The sequence below is a fragment of the Rhinopithecus roxellana genome, chromosome 16 (assembly GCF_007565055.1).
Source record: "Rhinopithecus roxellana isolate Shanxi Qingling chromosome 16, ASM756505v1, whole genome shotgun sequence".
In the NCBI taxonomy this organism is placed as follows: domain Eukaryota; kingdom Metazoa; phylum Chordata; class Mammalia; order Primates; family Cercopithecidae; genus Rhinopithecus; species Rhinopithecus roxellana.
This window is the reverse complement of record NC_044564.1, coordinates 51,554,480-51,568,399: the sequence shown is the minus strand read 5'-3', so window position 1 is coordinate 51,568,399 and position 13,920 is coordinate 51,554,480. Positions and strand designations below refer to the sequence as shown.

The 13,920-nt window shown below is 41.5% G+C and overlaps 1 protein-coding gene across 3 annotated transcripts in view; it reads right to left on the bottom strand.

Moving 5' to 3' along the window:
- Nucleotides 1–13,920, bottom strand: part of DOCK8 (dedicator of cytokinesis 8) — a 239,730-nt gene that overhangs the window by 21,417 nt on the left and 204,393 nt on the right. For all 3 annotated transcript variants that reach the window (XM_030920159.1, XM_030920161.1, XM_030920160.1), the window contains 7 exons: nucleotides 11,520–11,678; nucleotides 9,860–9,960; nucleotides 8,892–9,084; nucleotides 4,505–4,648; nucleotides 2,473–2,604; nucleotides 1,881–2,015; nucleotides 345–434 (listed from right to left, as the gene is read on the bottom strand). In XM_030920159.1, coding sequence (XP_030776019.1) covers nucleotides 345–434; nucleotides 1,881–2,015; nucleotides 2,473–2,604; nucleotides 4,505–4,648; nucleotides 8,892–9,084; nucleotides 9,860–9,960; nucleotides 11,520–11,678 — 954 coding nt within the window. The remainder of the gene's footprint in view (nucleotides 1–344; nucleotides 435–1,880; nucleotides 2,016–2,472; nucleotides 2,605–4,504; nucleotides 4,649–8,891; nucleotides 9,085–9,859; nucleotides 9,961–11,519; nucleotides 11,679–13,920) is intronic.

Here is a 13,920-nt window from a genome sequence, read left to right as displayed (position 1 = left end):
GTGCTTGACTCTTCTATGTCTCAGTTTTCTCATCTCTAAAATAGGGACAACAAAACCTACTTCCAAGGGTTGTTGTAGGATGAAATAAAATGAAACATGTAGAGGGCCTAATGCAGTTCCAGATATACAGCTGGTGCTTAATAAATGGTAGCTCCTATTATGATTCTTGCCTTTGACTATGTTTTCTTTAGGATCTGACCAATTAGTAGTTGAACTCTAGACAAAAAGGTTTGCTGCATTTAAGTGACTTGGAGAGTCCAGATAGATGGGATCATTATGTATTCTTGGGTAGAGAATGAAGGGGTTTAGGGCGTGACGGTTATTTTTTGTAAATTTTTTAATACCTTGTTAGGATCCAACTTGGTTTTGTCCACAGGAGTGGAGTCTTTAATCACTTCCACAAATTCTGCACCAAAACATTGACCATAAAATGCCTAGGTAAGAAGAACCAATAGTTTATAAAGGTTATTTTAATATCATGCAAGTCTTTGTCTTCTTGGAAGTGAAGTAAGTTTAGAACAAGTGCACGGTAGAATGATGCTCACTGATTATTGAGAGTCCCTCTGAGCTAATAAGCAAAGTTCAGCATTTCCTAAGACAAAAATAAAAATAGCACTGTCAACTGGTATATGCTTCCCTATAAGATGTATGCTTGGCCTCTAATTCAGCTAACATCACTATATTTGCTGAGGTATCTCCTGGGGTATCACACTCTTTACTTCTCGCCTTCTGTACCCTGGGAACTTAGAGGTCACCAGGCTTCCCATATTGTGGCAAATCACAGTGCACAAGAAGATAAAATATATACCTCTAATTATAAGTAGGGGAAACAATATAGGGAACCAAGTGGTCTGGGGTCAATTGCTCACTCTTTTTCTCATGTGCTAAACAGTTTTGGAGGAACTCACCCAGCCACTCTGGGCAATGGCTTCTTTGAGTCAAGTAAGGATAAACCTTCTTGTCTTTTTTAGCATGGATGGAGAGTGTAAGAAGTCATTAGGCAACACAAATGTTTTAAGTTTTACACTCATAGGAGGGCACAAATTCAAAGCAATGAAACCCAAGGAGTGAATCTTTGCTTAATTGTGAGCAATTCAAAGGACCCCAGTCCTGCTTGGTAATTGCAGGCTCTTTGTAAACAAATTCCTGTTCATCCAGATCCCCAAATGTGCTTGAGAAGGTTTTTTCGGGGAGGCACCTTTGACTGAGTTCTTAGTGTTTGGCCCTTACAACCTGTGTTTCCTTTGTCCTGACCTTTCTCTAGGCTGTTTCTCTTTTTCTCCATGCTTTCAGCTTTGCTTCTAATGACATGCTACACTTTTCCATTATACTGTGGACCAAATGTCACTGGCAGGTTAGAGCTGGGCCGGCCACTGCCCATGGTATGGCTACTGCCGAGTAGCTCCATACCAGAAGAACCCCAGGTGCCATCCAGTGATACCTAAAGGATGGCCTCACCATTATCTAGGGGTGATTCAGTCATTTGGCTAGATTACTTCAAAGTCAAGATGATAAACCTCACGTTGAAAAACTCTATTACTCTCTATCTACTAGTATAAACTACTAACATTTGGAAAGGGTGATAAGAAAGCACATGACCTCCATTGAATTTTGCACAGACTTGAAAATAAATATTCACCATATAAAATTACAAACTGTGAAAAGCATACACAGAGTTTTAGGGAAAAACTATCAAAATCTTACATCACCTCATGATCTCACCTAATACCTTTCTACTTTGCCTTTTATAAATGCAAAGGGGAAATCTTTACGTAGAGATCAATGATGAATTCATAACTCTGTTTATTTTTGGTAATGACCCACTCTAACTTGTTTTTGTAAAGTGTACCAGGTCAAGCACACAGAATCACTTTTCTTACCTCTAGTCTATGTGAGATCTCAGGAAGCTTGGTAATTGCAGGCTCTTTGTAAACAAATTCTTGTTCATCCAAATCCCCAAATTTGGATCCAAAGAAACCAACTCGGAAGTAGGTTCCAAACATTCTCTTATGATCCTGAGGAACAAAATATAAAAAGCTCTCTTTAGTTATGTCATTCTGAGGAGCCACTGAGTTGCAAAGCGCAGGGGTCTTTCATTGTGTTAACAAAGCATTTTACTCCTGTGGCTGATGTAAACAGAAATTACTCCTTAAAAAAATTAATGCTTATGGAATAAACTTCAGAAATAACAACAAAAGAAATCCCAAGGAAGATTCCTGGGCCTTCTTTTAAGTAAACTTAAAAATTTCTTACATTTCCTGGTTATAAAGTAATTTAAGCTGTATGTTTTCACATTTGGAATTTTGGTCCTCTGTTAGAGGAATTCCAGCCCTCTTCTGTTAGACAGGTGAGAGCAAAAGCAATGTGCTAAAGGTAAATCACTCCCTGGAGAGGAAGGATGGCTAAGCATCTGTAGGATAGGGCCATCTGCCACCAGGTAACAGGACCTGCCAGCCAGCCTCCCCCCGCTACCTTGTTCACAATGCTGTCAAAGGCCCTCTGCAGCTTGCTGTGAGTGAGTGTCAGCTTCCGGAATTCTCGATGCGCTTCTAGGATGGGGATGACCAGCTTGTAGACCTCGTTAACTGTCTCATATAAGCCTCCCTTGGAAAGAGGAGAAGAGCATCAGAGAGAATTTAATCCACTGGAAACGTAAGAAGAGCAACCAGAGGTCATTACCCAAACAATGTGCTGGAGAGTGAATTTATTGTTGTATCACAGTATTTTACAGGGCAAGAGGGGGGTATCTGAGCATTTTTGGGACAGTGGTAGCCTTCAAACTGAACTAGACACCTCACTAAGTAGTCCTATATGGTGATAAGCAGGGAGAAGAGCATTTGGGATAAAAAAAAAAAAAAAAGTACTGGCTGAGTGCAGTGGCTCATGCCTGTGATCCCAGCACTTTGGGAGGCTGAGGCAGGAGGATCACTTGAACCCAGAAGTTTAGATCATCCTAGACAACACAGGGAGACCCCATGTCTACAAAAAATTTTAAAATCAGCCAGGTGTGGTAGTATGCTCCTGTAGTCCCAGTTACTTGGGAGGCTGAGGTGGGAGGATGGCTTGAGCCCAGGAGGTTGGAGGTGTAGTGAGCCAAGACTGCACCACTGCACTCCAGCATGGGTGACAAGGCAAGACTCTGCCTCAAAAACGAAAACAAAAACAAAACAAAACAAAAACCAAAAACAGGAGAGAAGTTTGGTAGCAAGGACTGACAGCAACTCAGAAAGGCAGTTTTAGTACATTTAAATTTCATCAGAGGTCCTCCTCTAGCCAGATGCTAAATGTATGCCTCCAGAGAGTTAGGAGGATTCTAATTCATTTTCTTGAGTTTGAGGAAAAATGAGAGTATATTAGACATTTTCTGAATCCTGAAAAGGAAAGCAGGAATAGAGAGAAGATAGTTAAAACAGTAATTAAAATACATAAAATCGTAGACAGGAAACTTGGAAATAAAAACTGGAAAATAAGGATGAGTATAGTATAGATGAAAATAAAATTGAGTCAGCTAAATATAGTAAAGTATCGAATACTTTCTTGGCTTAAAATTTAAAGGAGGAAGGAGATTATTAAAATGAAAACAGGTGGGCGTAGTGGCTCACACCTGTAGTTCCTGCACTTTGGGAGGCCAAGGTGGGCAGATCACTTGAGGCCAGGAGTTTGAGATCAGCCTGGCCAACAGGGTGAAATCCTGTCTCCACTAAAAATACAAAAAATTAGCTGGGTGTGGTGGTGCATGCCTGTAATCCCAGCTACTCAGGAGGCTGAGGCAGGAGAGTTGCTTGAACCCTGGAGGCAGAGGCTGCAGTCAGCTGTGATTGCACCACTGCACTCCAGCCTGGGTGACACAGTGAGACTCTGCATCAAAAAGAAAAAAGAAAAGAGACAAGAGTGTTTCCTCTTTGCCCTGAATCTCAATGACTTCACCTCTCTATATATTTTTCTAGTATATATACTAGGATTATTTAGATCCAGATTAAGTTAACCAGACGAGTCTCAGTGGTCTCTGTGCCCACATTTCTGGAAGCTGGTCCTGGTCTGTGATGATCCTTCAGACTGTACAGTGGCTAGGAGGGAAGACACTGTGTATTCCTTCTCTCTCCTCTCAGTGGTTCCTATTTTTTTTTCTCTGAGAGGAAAAATGAGGGAGTGAAAACATGCCTCATCATTTATTGTGTAACGCTGGGCAAGCCATTTCACCTCTCTGTGGCTTAGTTCCACCCCTATTAAATGGAAATAATACAGTGAAACTGCTGCCCAGCCAATGAGCATGCAGTGAAGGCCAGACCAGCACCGTGATGAAAGGCTGTCTCAGCTCCCTTGGGGAGCTCATGCAATTTGCATACATCAAAGTCCTCCCCAGGCCCATCCCCTGCCCTGCACACACTGGCATGTGTCCTCAGGAAGTGGGGCTGACTGGGCCATTAAGACCAGGTGTTCCCAGCACCCCAAGTCCAGCTGGAGTGTGGGAGGCCAGGCCCCGGGATGCCCTCTGGGTACTGACCGTGCTGAAGAGCTCTGCAGCCTGCTCCAGGAGGCCCACCAGGCCACTCTCGGTGAAGTACTGGCCTGCGCACACCCCATCCTCGTCAGGTGACAGGGTGTCATCAGAGACCACAGACTCCTCCAGCACATTGGAAGAAATATTCTGAAAGAGACCACAGTATAAGCCTAGAGAACAGGGCGACCAGACTATTAAGAGACCACAGGAACCCAGAATGGGGAAAGCAGGAAGCTGGTGTGCAGATCCTTACCAAGGCTGTGACTAAACGAGGTCTGTAACTCTACCCCAAGAGTATCAGTCTGCCATTCATTTAGAAGGGGCACACTGAGCAACTGGTCTTCAAACCTCACGTTTTTCTTTTTAACCATTAGGAGATTTTTGTATAAAGGACAATTACCTCAATGTCACAACAGCTGAGTTACTTTAGTGAAACAACCCTAAGGACACAGGGCTGGTGTCTTGGTTTTCAAAAGGCAAAGGCCAATTAACACTAACTAGACTCCCTGTTTCACCAAGCGGACCTCTGACTTCCAGTGGTGTTTTTCTGAAGTATGTTTCTACTCTGGAGTTGACTTTCAGATAAATAGCCATGACATACGACAACAGCAAGAGAGGCTGTCTTCATTAGGGAAGTTTTCATGGCATTGCAGCAGTTACTGTGTGTGTGTGTCTTCCTGAACATTTAGTTTCCATGCATTTTTTCCTTTACAAAAACATTGCATTTAGAGCCTCTAGCAGAGCATGCAGAGACCATGGTCAGGGTGAAAAAAGTAAGAAATCCAAGACACAATAGAGAGGTACTCACTTTTACGGCCATGGAAGTACTGATCTGGTACCTGCTTGACCCTGAGGGTGAGTGCCTCCTCACCCTAGCACTGGCCCTGGCAGTGAATACGTGACAGGTCAAGGATCATTCTTAGCTCACAGCTATGGAAGAAATGCATATGGAAAAGAGAAGAAATGGGAAACCTTCCCAGTTTAGGAATTACAAACAGGTGGCACACATGCCACTCCTTCCTATGGCTGTAATCATGGCGGGCATAACTAATCAACTATAGTACTTTTCTCCAGAGCTTGGATATAGTCTCAAAATTCTTCAGCATAGTGCTTCAGTCAGCCACTACTAACTGAGCAGAGCTGGCTTGTGAACTAAAAGCTGTTAGCCTTCTGGCCTGGTAACCAGAGCAAGTGAATCAACCTTAGCAATCAATCAGTCCATAGTTGTCCCAGATAGCCCTATGCCTTCACATGCAATACTGTAACGTAGTTTTAGGAATATAGGAGGAGGCTCCCAAGTGGCCAGTCCTTGGGGCCAGTCTTTCTTCCAAACCTGGCCTATGTATTATGATGTTTCTGTGACAACAGAAGGTCCAAGAAATTCAGTTGAAAGCATTTAATAACCCAGGATACTATTAGAATTGTATGCAATTTTCCACATTAGAGGAACAGATTTCAAGCTATGTAGCCTCATTAGCTGTAGTCAGAGGAAAAGGATTCTGCAGACTTTCTTGGCTTCAGAATCAGGGAGGTACAAGTAACAGCAGTATCTAAGAATGTGTCCATATCTACAGTTGTGAAATAAATATCGCACTCTGGGACACAGAATTTCAGTGATCTCAGTTTCCTGGAATTCAGTGACCTCAGAGTTATTTTCCTTGCACATATTTATTTATCTCTAGTTTATAAATCTTTTCCAAAAGCTCAATTTCATTGGAGCAGAACAAGGTTGAAAATCAAAGTAAAGAGCATTTGCAAAATCAACACTGGATGTCTGTTGTTAATGCTGTCTAGAATTCTTTCCTCCTTTATAAAGTAAAGCATCCTGATTTGGGGGAAGAAATCACCCATAACTCCAGGTGTGGACCTGTGACCCTGGGTCAGTCAATCAGAGCACTCTATTTCTCTGGCCACTATGGCTGGTTCAGGGATGAGCACAGGACCTGAACAGGATCAATAAGATGCACTGAGGCTTTCTCTGCAACTGCTAGAAAGGAGGCATCTCTCTTCTCTCCTAGGCTTGAACCGAGAGATGTAAACCTAAACTGTGGTGTGGGAAGCCTGTGAAGAATGAAGCTGACACAACAGATGGCAGAGATGGGAAATGGTGATGACACTGAGATCTGCTGACATTGTATGGGCCCCTGGGTCCAGTATGGCAGGTGCTACTCCAGGCTCACGTTCCTCATACGGGCTGATCAATTCCATTTTTACCTTCTGTCAGTCTGGATTGGGTGTTCTTTCACTTGCCAGCTACATTTCCAAATTGATTTGGTATGTCTCATTTGAGAGAAATACGAATTCACTCATACACATTAATATAATTTGGCTTCTCTTCTGTAGCTGAGAACACCTAACTCATTGCCTCCTGTACATCATGAAGCCCTCACACTTCAGTTTCTTCTGCCTTCCTTTTCAACTTCCTCACCCTTCCCCGACTCACAGGGCCTGGATCATAAATGCTCACAATATTTTGTGCCTCTTTATAACAATATTTCTCATAATTATAACTGAATAAAGATTGGAATAATTAGTTATATGGTATCTCTCTGATTAGAATGTAATGTACATGAGGACAGAATAAGTATTCAATATTCTCTAAAAGAAGGAATCAATGGATAAAGATATGTGAACAGATAGGGCTGTATGCCCCCATGTTGGGATAATAGGGGATATTTCTGTTGATTGTGTAATAATGATTCTGTCTCACTTTGGCATGTCATTATTAGCAAATCAATTGAATTCTAGGTAAAATTAGGACAGTAAGGCTTACTAAATATAAAAGTCAATAATGAAATGCAATTGATATTTAAGTGATAAATATTAAATCAAATATAGTCACAGGAAAAAGGAATAAAAGAATTATAAAATATTTTAGTGAATAAACTATATGAAGGGCTAAATCTTACAATTTCCTGGGAATTGAAAGAGGAGTACTATAATATTTATTGTTGATAGTATCAAATGGTCAAAATAAATTTGAGAAAAGAAGCAGATATATCTAAAATAACTCGTATAACTTTCTTGTGCACTTTTATGTGATTTGAAATCAGTTGTTATTTTTATGCTTTTGGATGAGATTTAATTATCAGCTTTTATAACAAACATTTCTGAATTCGGAAGAAAATTCATTTGCTGAGCATGAAATGACAATAACTATTTTTGTTCTTGAGGACCATAAGAAAGGAGGAGTTATTCATAGGAGGCAATACCCAGCTTTGCTGCGTTCTGGGAAACCAGAAGCTCCTGGCTCCACCAGCGTAGTTTTGGTGACTTATTCTCTATGCCCGGGAAAGCTACTTTGAATTGTTCTTTCTTTCTGGTTCATACAACATCACAAAATTGTGTTGAAGAACAATAACAAGAACAAAGCCTTTCATAAAATCAGCCATGTAAATTCAAACAAGAATAATACAAACCCTTGTAAATGACTTCGTGAGTCTGGCTTGAAAAACACTCTATTACTGTAGCTATATTGTTCATGGTTTCAGGGATGGTCATCTCTACAAATTTGTCTCTTACAAAAAAAGTACCCAACATTGTGCTTTTTTATTTTCTCTCTCTCTAAAGGCTGTATTAAACTATTCAATAAGAACACTTTAAGTGGCCACTGAGCTTCCCTATCTGAGCCAGCTTTTAGGTCTGGCAGACAATTTCCCTTTGCCAACTGTGGGTAATTTTCAGCTTATCCGAAGGGTACTAATTCAGCCTTTTGTTTCCCTTCTCAGGTCAATTTGATTCTTTGTTGAGTTTGGATTGGAGAGTGGGGCCCTCCAAAGTTGGAGAGTGGAATCAAATGAATGGGCCAGGAGGAAAATCATTTATCCAATGTTTCCCAAACTTTCACAGATGTCAGTATACTGTGTCAACTACAATCTTTGAAAAAGAGTTTAAATGACCTTAGAAAAGTTGCTCTCTCAGTTCTCTCATCTTTGAAGTGGGAGTAATAACACTTTCCCTACCTAGCTGCTTCACAGCTTTACGTGGAGGTTCAAATGAAGCCATGCATGTGAAAGTGTTTGCAAATGTCTCCCTAAAGTGCTATTAATAATGGCTAGGTGCCATTATTGTAAACAGTAATTAAAAAACAAAACCCAACGACGATGGGAAAGCAATTAGAAGAGGTAAATATAATGTATGAACTTGGGATTTTTCAACCTTAGCACTACAGACATTTGGGGCCAGATAATTGTTTGTCGGGGGAGCTCTCCTACTGCAGAATGTTTCGCAGCATCCTGGCTTCTACCAGGTGCCAGTAGCACCTACCCACCCACCCCAGTTGTGATAACCAAAAATGTATCTAGGCATTGCCAAATGTCCCCGGGGCTGGGGGACAAAATCGCCCCAGTTGATAACCACTGCTCTAAGGAAAAAGCTGCACACACCCTACCTGGAAGCTGACACTGCCCACAGGCAGGTAGCTGTGGTCCTCCAGCATGCTCAAATACTCAGCTACTAACGCAGCAGCGTGCACCAGGCACATGGCGGCCTCTGTGTAGCATTTCTTCTTGGTGTGTTTCTCTGCCATGTTCTGGAGCCAGGTCAGCCGCAGATCAGGAGATGCCTGGTAACTCTTGGCAATTCTGCAGACAGATTGAGAAGTAGTTTTGAGGACAGTGGGTTAATGACACTCTTCTTCTACTTTGTGTGACCTTTTCTTTTTTTCTCCCCCAGAGTTGCCCGCACCCCTCCACCTGAGATTTTGCCCTACATTTCCAGAAAACGAGGGAGAAGAAAACATTTATTAGTCCAACTATTTTTATTCCATGTTTAAGCTGTGCTGACCTCCAAGAAATAGTACTTAGTAAAAGCCTTACAGGGAAAAAATACTTGATAACATGATGTCTATTTTAATGGCTCTCAGGCAATTTTCTGCCTTTTCTTTCCTTTCTCTCAAAATAAAACAGAAGACAAGAAAGTATTGCACTTTGTATGATGTTGCATCTGGACAATTTTGCCTCTGTAAGTAATTTCTCCTGAACAAGGACTGGAAGACCAAGTTTTAAACTATGCATAAAAAATGATTTCTAAAGTAAAACTATATATGTATGTCTGAATATAATTGGAAAAAAGCCATATAGAAAATAATTCCAATAACAGTTCATTATTCTTTTCTCTGATTCCGTGGCAAGTAGAAGATAGTGTTATTAAATAATGCCTCACTTTAAATTAGGGAGATCCTTCTGAAAACTTACATATGAATTAACCTACTCTGAATGTTTAATTTCTATATGTTATTTGGCCATCATCCAAACCACTAAATCCATGTTAGCTGTGATCATTACATTAGTAAGAACTCCACAGTGACAAATCCTCGACCCCCAAGTGATGCCCCTTGAGTGTGTCAGGAAAGCTTACCTGTACATGAGATCCATAAGCATCTCAGGATCTTCCTGAAACTCCCTCATTTTCACCGTGTCATATAAGATGCTATTCAGATTACAGAGAAGTTCCTCCACCTGCAAAAAGTGTAAGCCTCAAAATAATCTTAGCTTTGTAGTCCCATGTGAAGAGCTAGGATTACATTGAAATGCAAGGGGAAGCCACAGGAAGTGTTGGATCGGAGGGCAGCAGAGACTAGGGGTGGTGGAGTCATCCAGACCTGACTCTGTAGTTTTCATCTTCGTCAGCCAAGGTGCTTATGAGACCTGGATGTGTGTTTGGCCCTTGAGATCCATAAATCTGCCTGAATCCTCATACTATTTCTATCTCCAACATTTTTGTTTAAATTAGTTTGAACCAGTTTCAGTTATTTGTAACCTGAAAAGTTATAAACTCTACTCTGGAATATCAGGGCTTTTTATACCAAGTAGGAAACAGTTTAGGACCTCAGCTTGAGTTCCATGTCTCAGAAGCCTCCTGGATCTTCCCAGGGCTTCAGAGATTTTAGAATCTTTTGTAACCATTATTCTTAATTACAAAAGCCAACAGTGGAGGTCCAGCGGAGTCTGCAGTACAAAACAATGAGAGACTATGACTTGATCTATAGACCCTGGCAGGTGACTCAGCCATAGAATGTTATCTTACCCCCCTTTCCCTCTGCCAGCTTGTCATGGCTCCTAAAATTTCTACCACTAAAGTCATTTCACTGAGTGAAGGCACTGAAGGCCTTTATTAAACTGCCCATATTTTGATTGGTCTTGTTGGTGAATACCTCTACACAAATGATGAAATTAAAGGAGTATGGTCAAGATGAAATGAGAGAGGAAGGGTGTGATGTAGAGGGAGGAAAAAGGTTCTGAGAATGAGGATGCAACATTGCCTGAGAGGGCAAAATAGACTCTGGAAATAGGGTTATCAGACTAAGGGAACAAAAGAAAACATTCATTCATTTATTCTCACTTAATTAAGACCCTACCACAGAGCAGGCTAGGAGCTGGAGTTAAAAGATAAATGGGACAGGCTAGAGTTCCATGGTCGTTGTAATGGACACGGAAGAGATTACTGTCCTTACAAGTTTCCTTAGGACAACCTTGTTTACAAGCTCTCTCAAACTCGGCCCTTCCTTACCCCTCACCAGACAAGTTGGTCCCTTTACCATCCCTTCATACACAAATAATGCATTCTCTCAACTACTCACAATTTCCCCCTCACCTTTTCCCTAACAGAATCCTACCCCAGCCTTTAATCTTATCCCTCCCTGCAGGCTTTCCTGGCCACCAGATTGTTTATTGATCACGACCTCTCTTCCTCAAACCTTACATAGCATTTAGTTCCTGACCACACAGTTGGCACTTATGTATCATTTGTCTTGTACTGCCTCCTAATTGTGTTGATACTGAGCATTCCAAACAGACTGTTAGCATATTGAGACTAGGGACAGTGGTGGATGTATTTCTTTTTAAAACCTCCCATAGTGCTGAGAGCACATGCATATTGGACAATAAATACTTGCAAATGTTATATAAGTATATTTATATATAAATTGCATATATATGTACATACATACATACATACATACATAATAGTTGGCAGACCCAAGACTCATGCATGAGACAAGGTATGTGCTTTGGCGTACCTGGGTGGGAAAAGGAGTCATCTGCATGGCCGTGTCCTCTTCTGAATAGGCCAAAATTGTCCTCAGGGATCTTCTCAGGTGCTCTTCATTAAAGTCTGGTGCTCTGCCCACCAAAGATGCCAGCGACATGGTTACTTGCATCTTTACTCTTGCAAAGTTCTGCATCAGTGAAAAAAAAAAAAAAAAAGATGAAATAAATAAGATGCACTTAGCAGTAGATAACTGAAAGCAGCATGGCCAGACACAAACAACTCCTCAGTGTTTCCTCTACCCCTCTCTTAATCATTTCCTCTTCTCTCAATGAAATGGGAGCTACACTTTGCACAAGATTCATATTGTTGTTTAAATGGTTTAAATGGACATTGCTCTCACATAAATCTGTCAGGCTCCCTTTAAACTTTCATTGAGGACTGGGCTGCCTTTGTGCTGCAAGCTGGAAGATTCTTATACAGTTGGGTCCAAGAATACAGTATATCCTTTTGTGCCAAGAGTCTCTTCTTGGGACTTTATGTAAAGTTTATTTAACGAAAGGGACTTCTGGCTTGGCCTCCTAGCACTTTGGGAGGCCAAGGAGCGTGGATCACTTGAGGTCAGGAGTTGAAGACCAGCCTGGGCAACACAGCAAAACCCCATCTCTACTAAAAATACAAAAATTAGCTGGGCATGGTGGTGGACAACTGTAATTCCAGCTACTCGGGAGGCTGAGGGAGGAGAATCGCTTAAACCTGGTAGGCAGAGGTTGCAGTGGGCCAAGATTTCGCCACTGCATTCCAGCCACAGTGACAGAGCGAGACCCTGTCTCTAAATAAATAAATAAGGGGACTTCGGCAGCCAGCATTTCTTAGATTTTGAACTCTGTGCAAGCAACAGGGTTTTGTTTCTTCTTTCTTTACAGGCCCATGGAAAAACATGGCTATCTCAAGGTCCTCTGAGGAATATCCTGAAGGCGTTTAAATAATCATCCCTAATATATTTGGAGGAGGCTGACTTTCTTCCATGGGCCAATTTATCCTTCCACATCACTTGAGCATACTTATTAACATGGCCACAAATGGAAATTCCAAAGAATCTATCAAAATCTAGACAAACTAAAGCAAACTTGACTGTTCTATAATAAAGCTGAACTCCAAAGTCTTCGTAGCTTTGAATAAAACTCAAGTCTTGGCTAGGCAGGGTGGCTCATGCCTATAATCTCAGTACTTTGGGGGGCTGAGGAGGGAAGATCACTTGAGCTCAAGTGTTCTAGACCAGCCTGGGCACGCAGCAAGACCCTGTCTCAACAAAAATGCAAAAAAAAAAAAAAAAAAAAAAAAAAATTAACTGGGTAAGGTGGCTTGTGCCTATAATCCCAGTTACTACATGGGAGGCTGAAGCTGGAGGATCACTCGAGCCCAGGAGTTGAAGGCTGCAGTGAGCTATGATTGTGCCACTACACTCCAGCCTGGGTGACAGAGTAAGACACTGTTTCAATAAATATATATATATAAATAAAATATTAAAATAAAACTAAGGTTGAATGACACTGATCATTTAAAAATCTCTCCCATAGGTCATTCTGGCACTAGCTAGTCAGAATTTAGAAACAGGAAACACTCCTCTGAATTCTAACCTGTCTATTGTATTTTCCCCCCACAGATGATAACTTTTAATCTAAAATATTCTTCCATTTCTTTCTTTATTTTATTTTTGAGACAGGGTCTCAGGCTGAAATACAGTGGCACAATCTGGGCTCACTGCAACCTCTGCCTCCTGTGTTCAAGCGATTCTCATGCCTCAGCCTCCCAAGTAGCAAAGATTATGAGTGCGTGCCACCACACCCGGCTTATTTTTTATATTGTAGAGATGGGGGTTTCACCATGGTGGCCAGGCTGGTCTTGAGCTTCTGGCCTCATATGATCTGCCTGCCTTGGCCTCCCAAAGTGCTGGGATTACAGACATGAGCCACTGCACCTGGTTATTTTATTTTATTATAATTTTTTTGAGATGGAGTCTTACTCTGCTGCCCAGGCTGGAGTGCAATGGGGCAATCTCGGCTCACTGCAATATCTGCCTCCCAGGTTCAAGTGATTCTCCTGCCTCAGCCTCCCAAGTAGCTGGGATTACAGGCACGCACCAATACGTCCGGCTATTTTTGTATTTTTAGTAGAGACGGGATTTCACCATGTTGGACAGGCTAGTCTTGAACTCCTGACTTCAAGTGATCCACCCGCCTCGGCCTCCCAAAGTGCTGGGATTATGGGCAAAAGCCATCACTTCCAGCCCCTTGCTTTCTATTTTAGAAACATACTAATAGAGACCACTGCATTTATCTGATGAATTCACTTTTACATGCAAATTAAAACGGAAGCTGCTATCTATCTACATAGTCAATTCTTTCTTTCTCACAGGACAGAAGTAAACT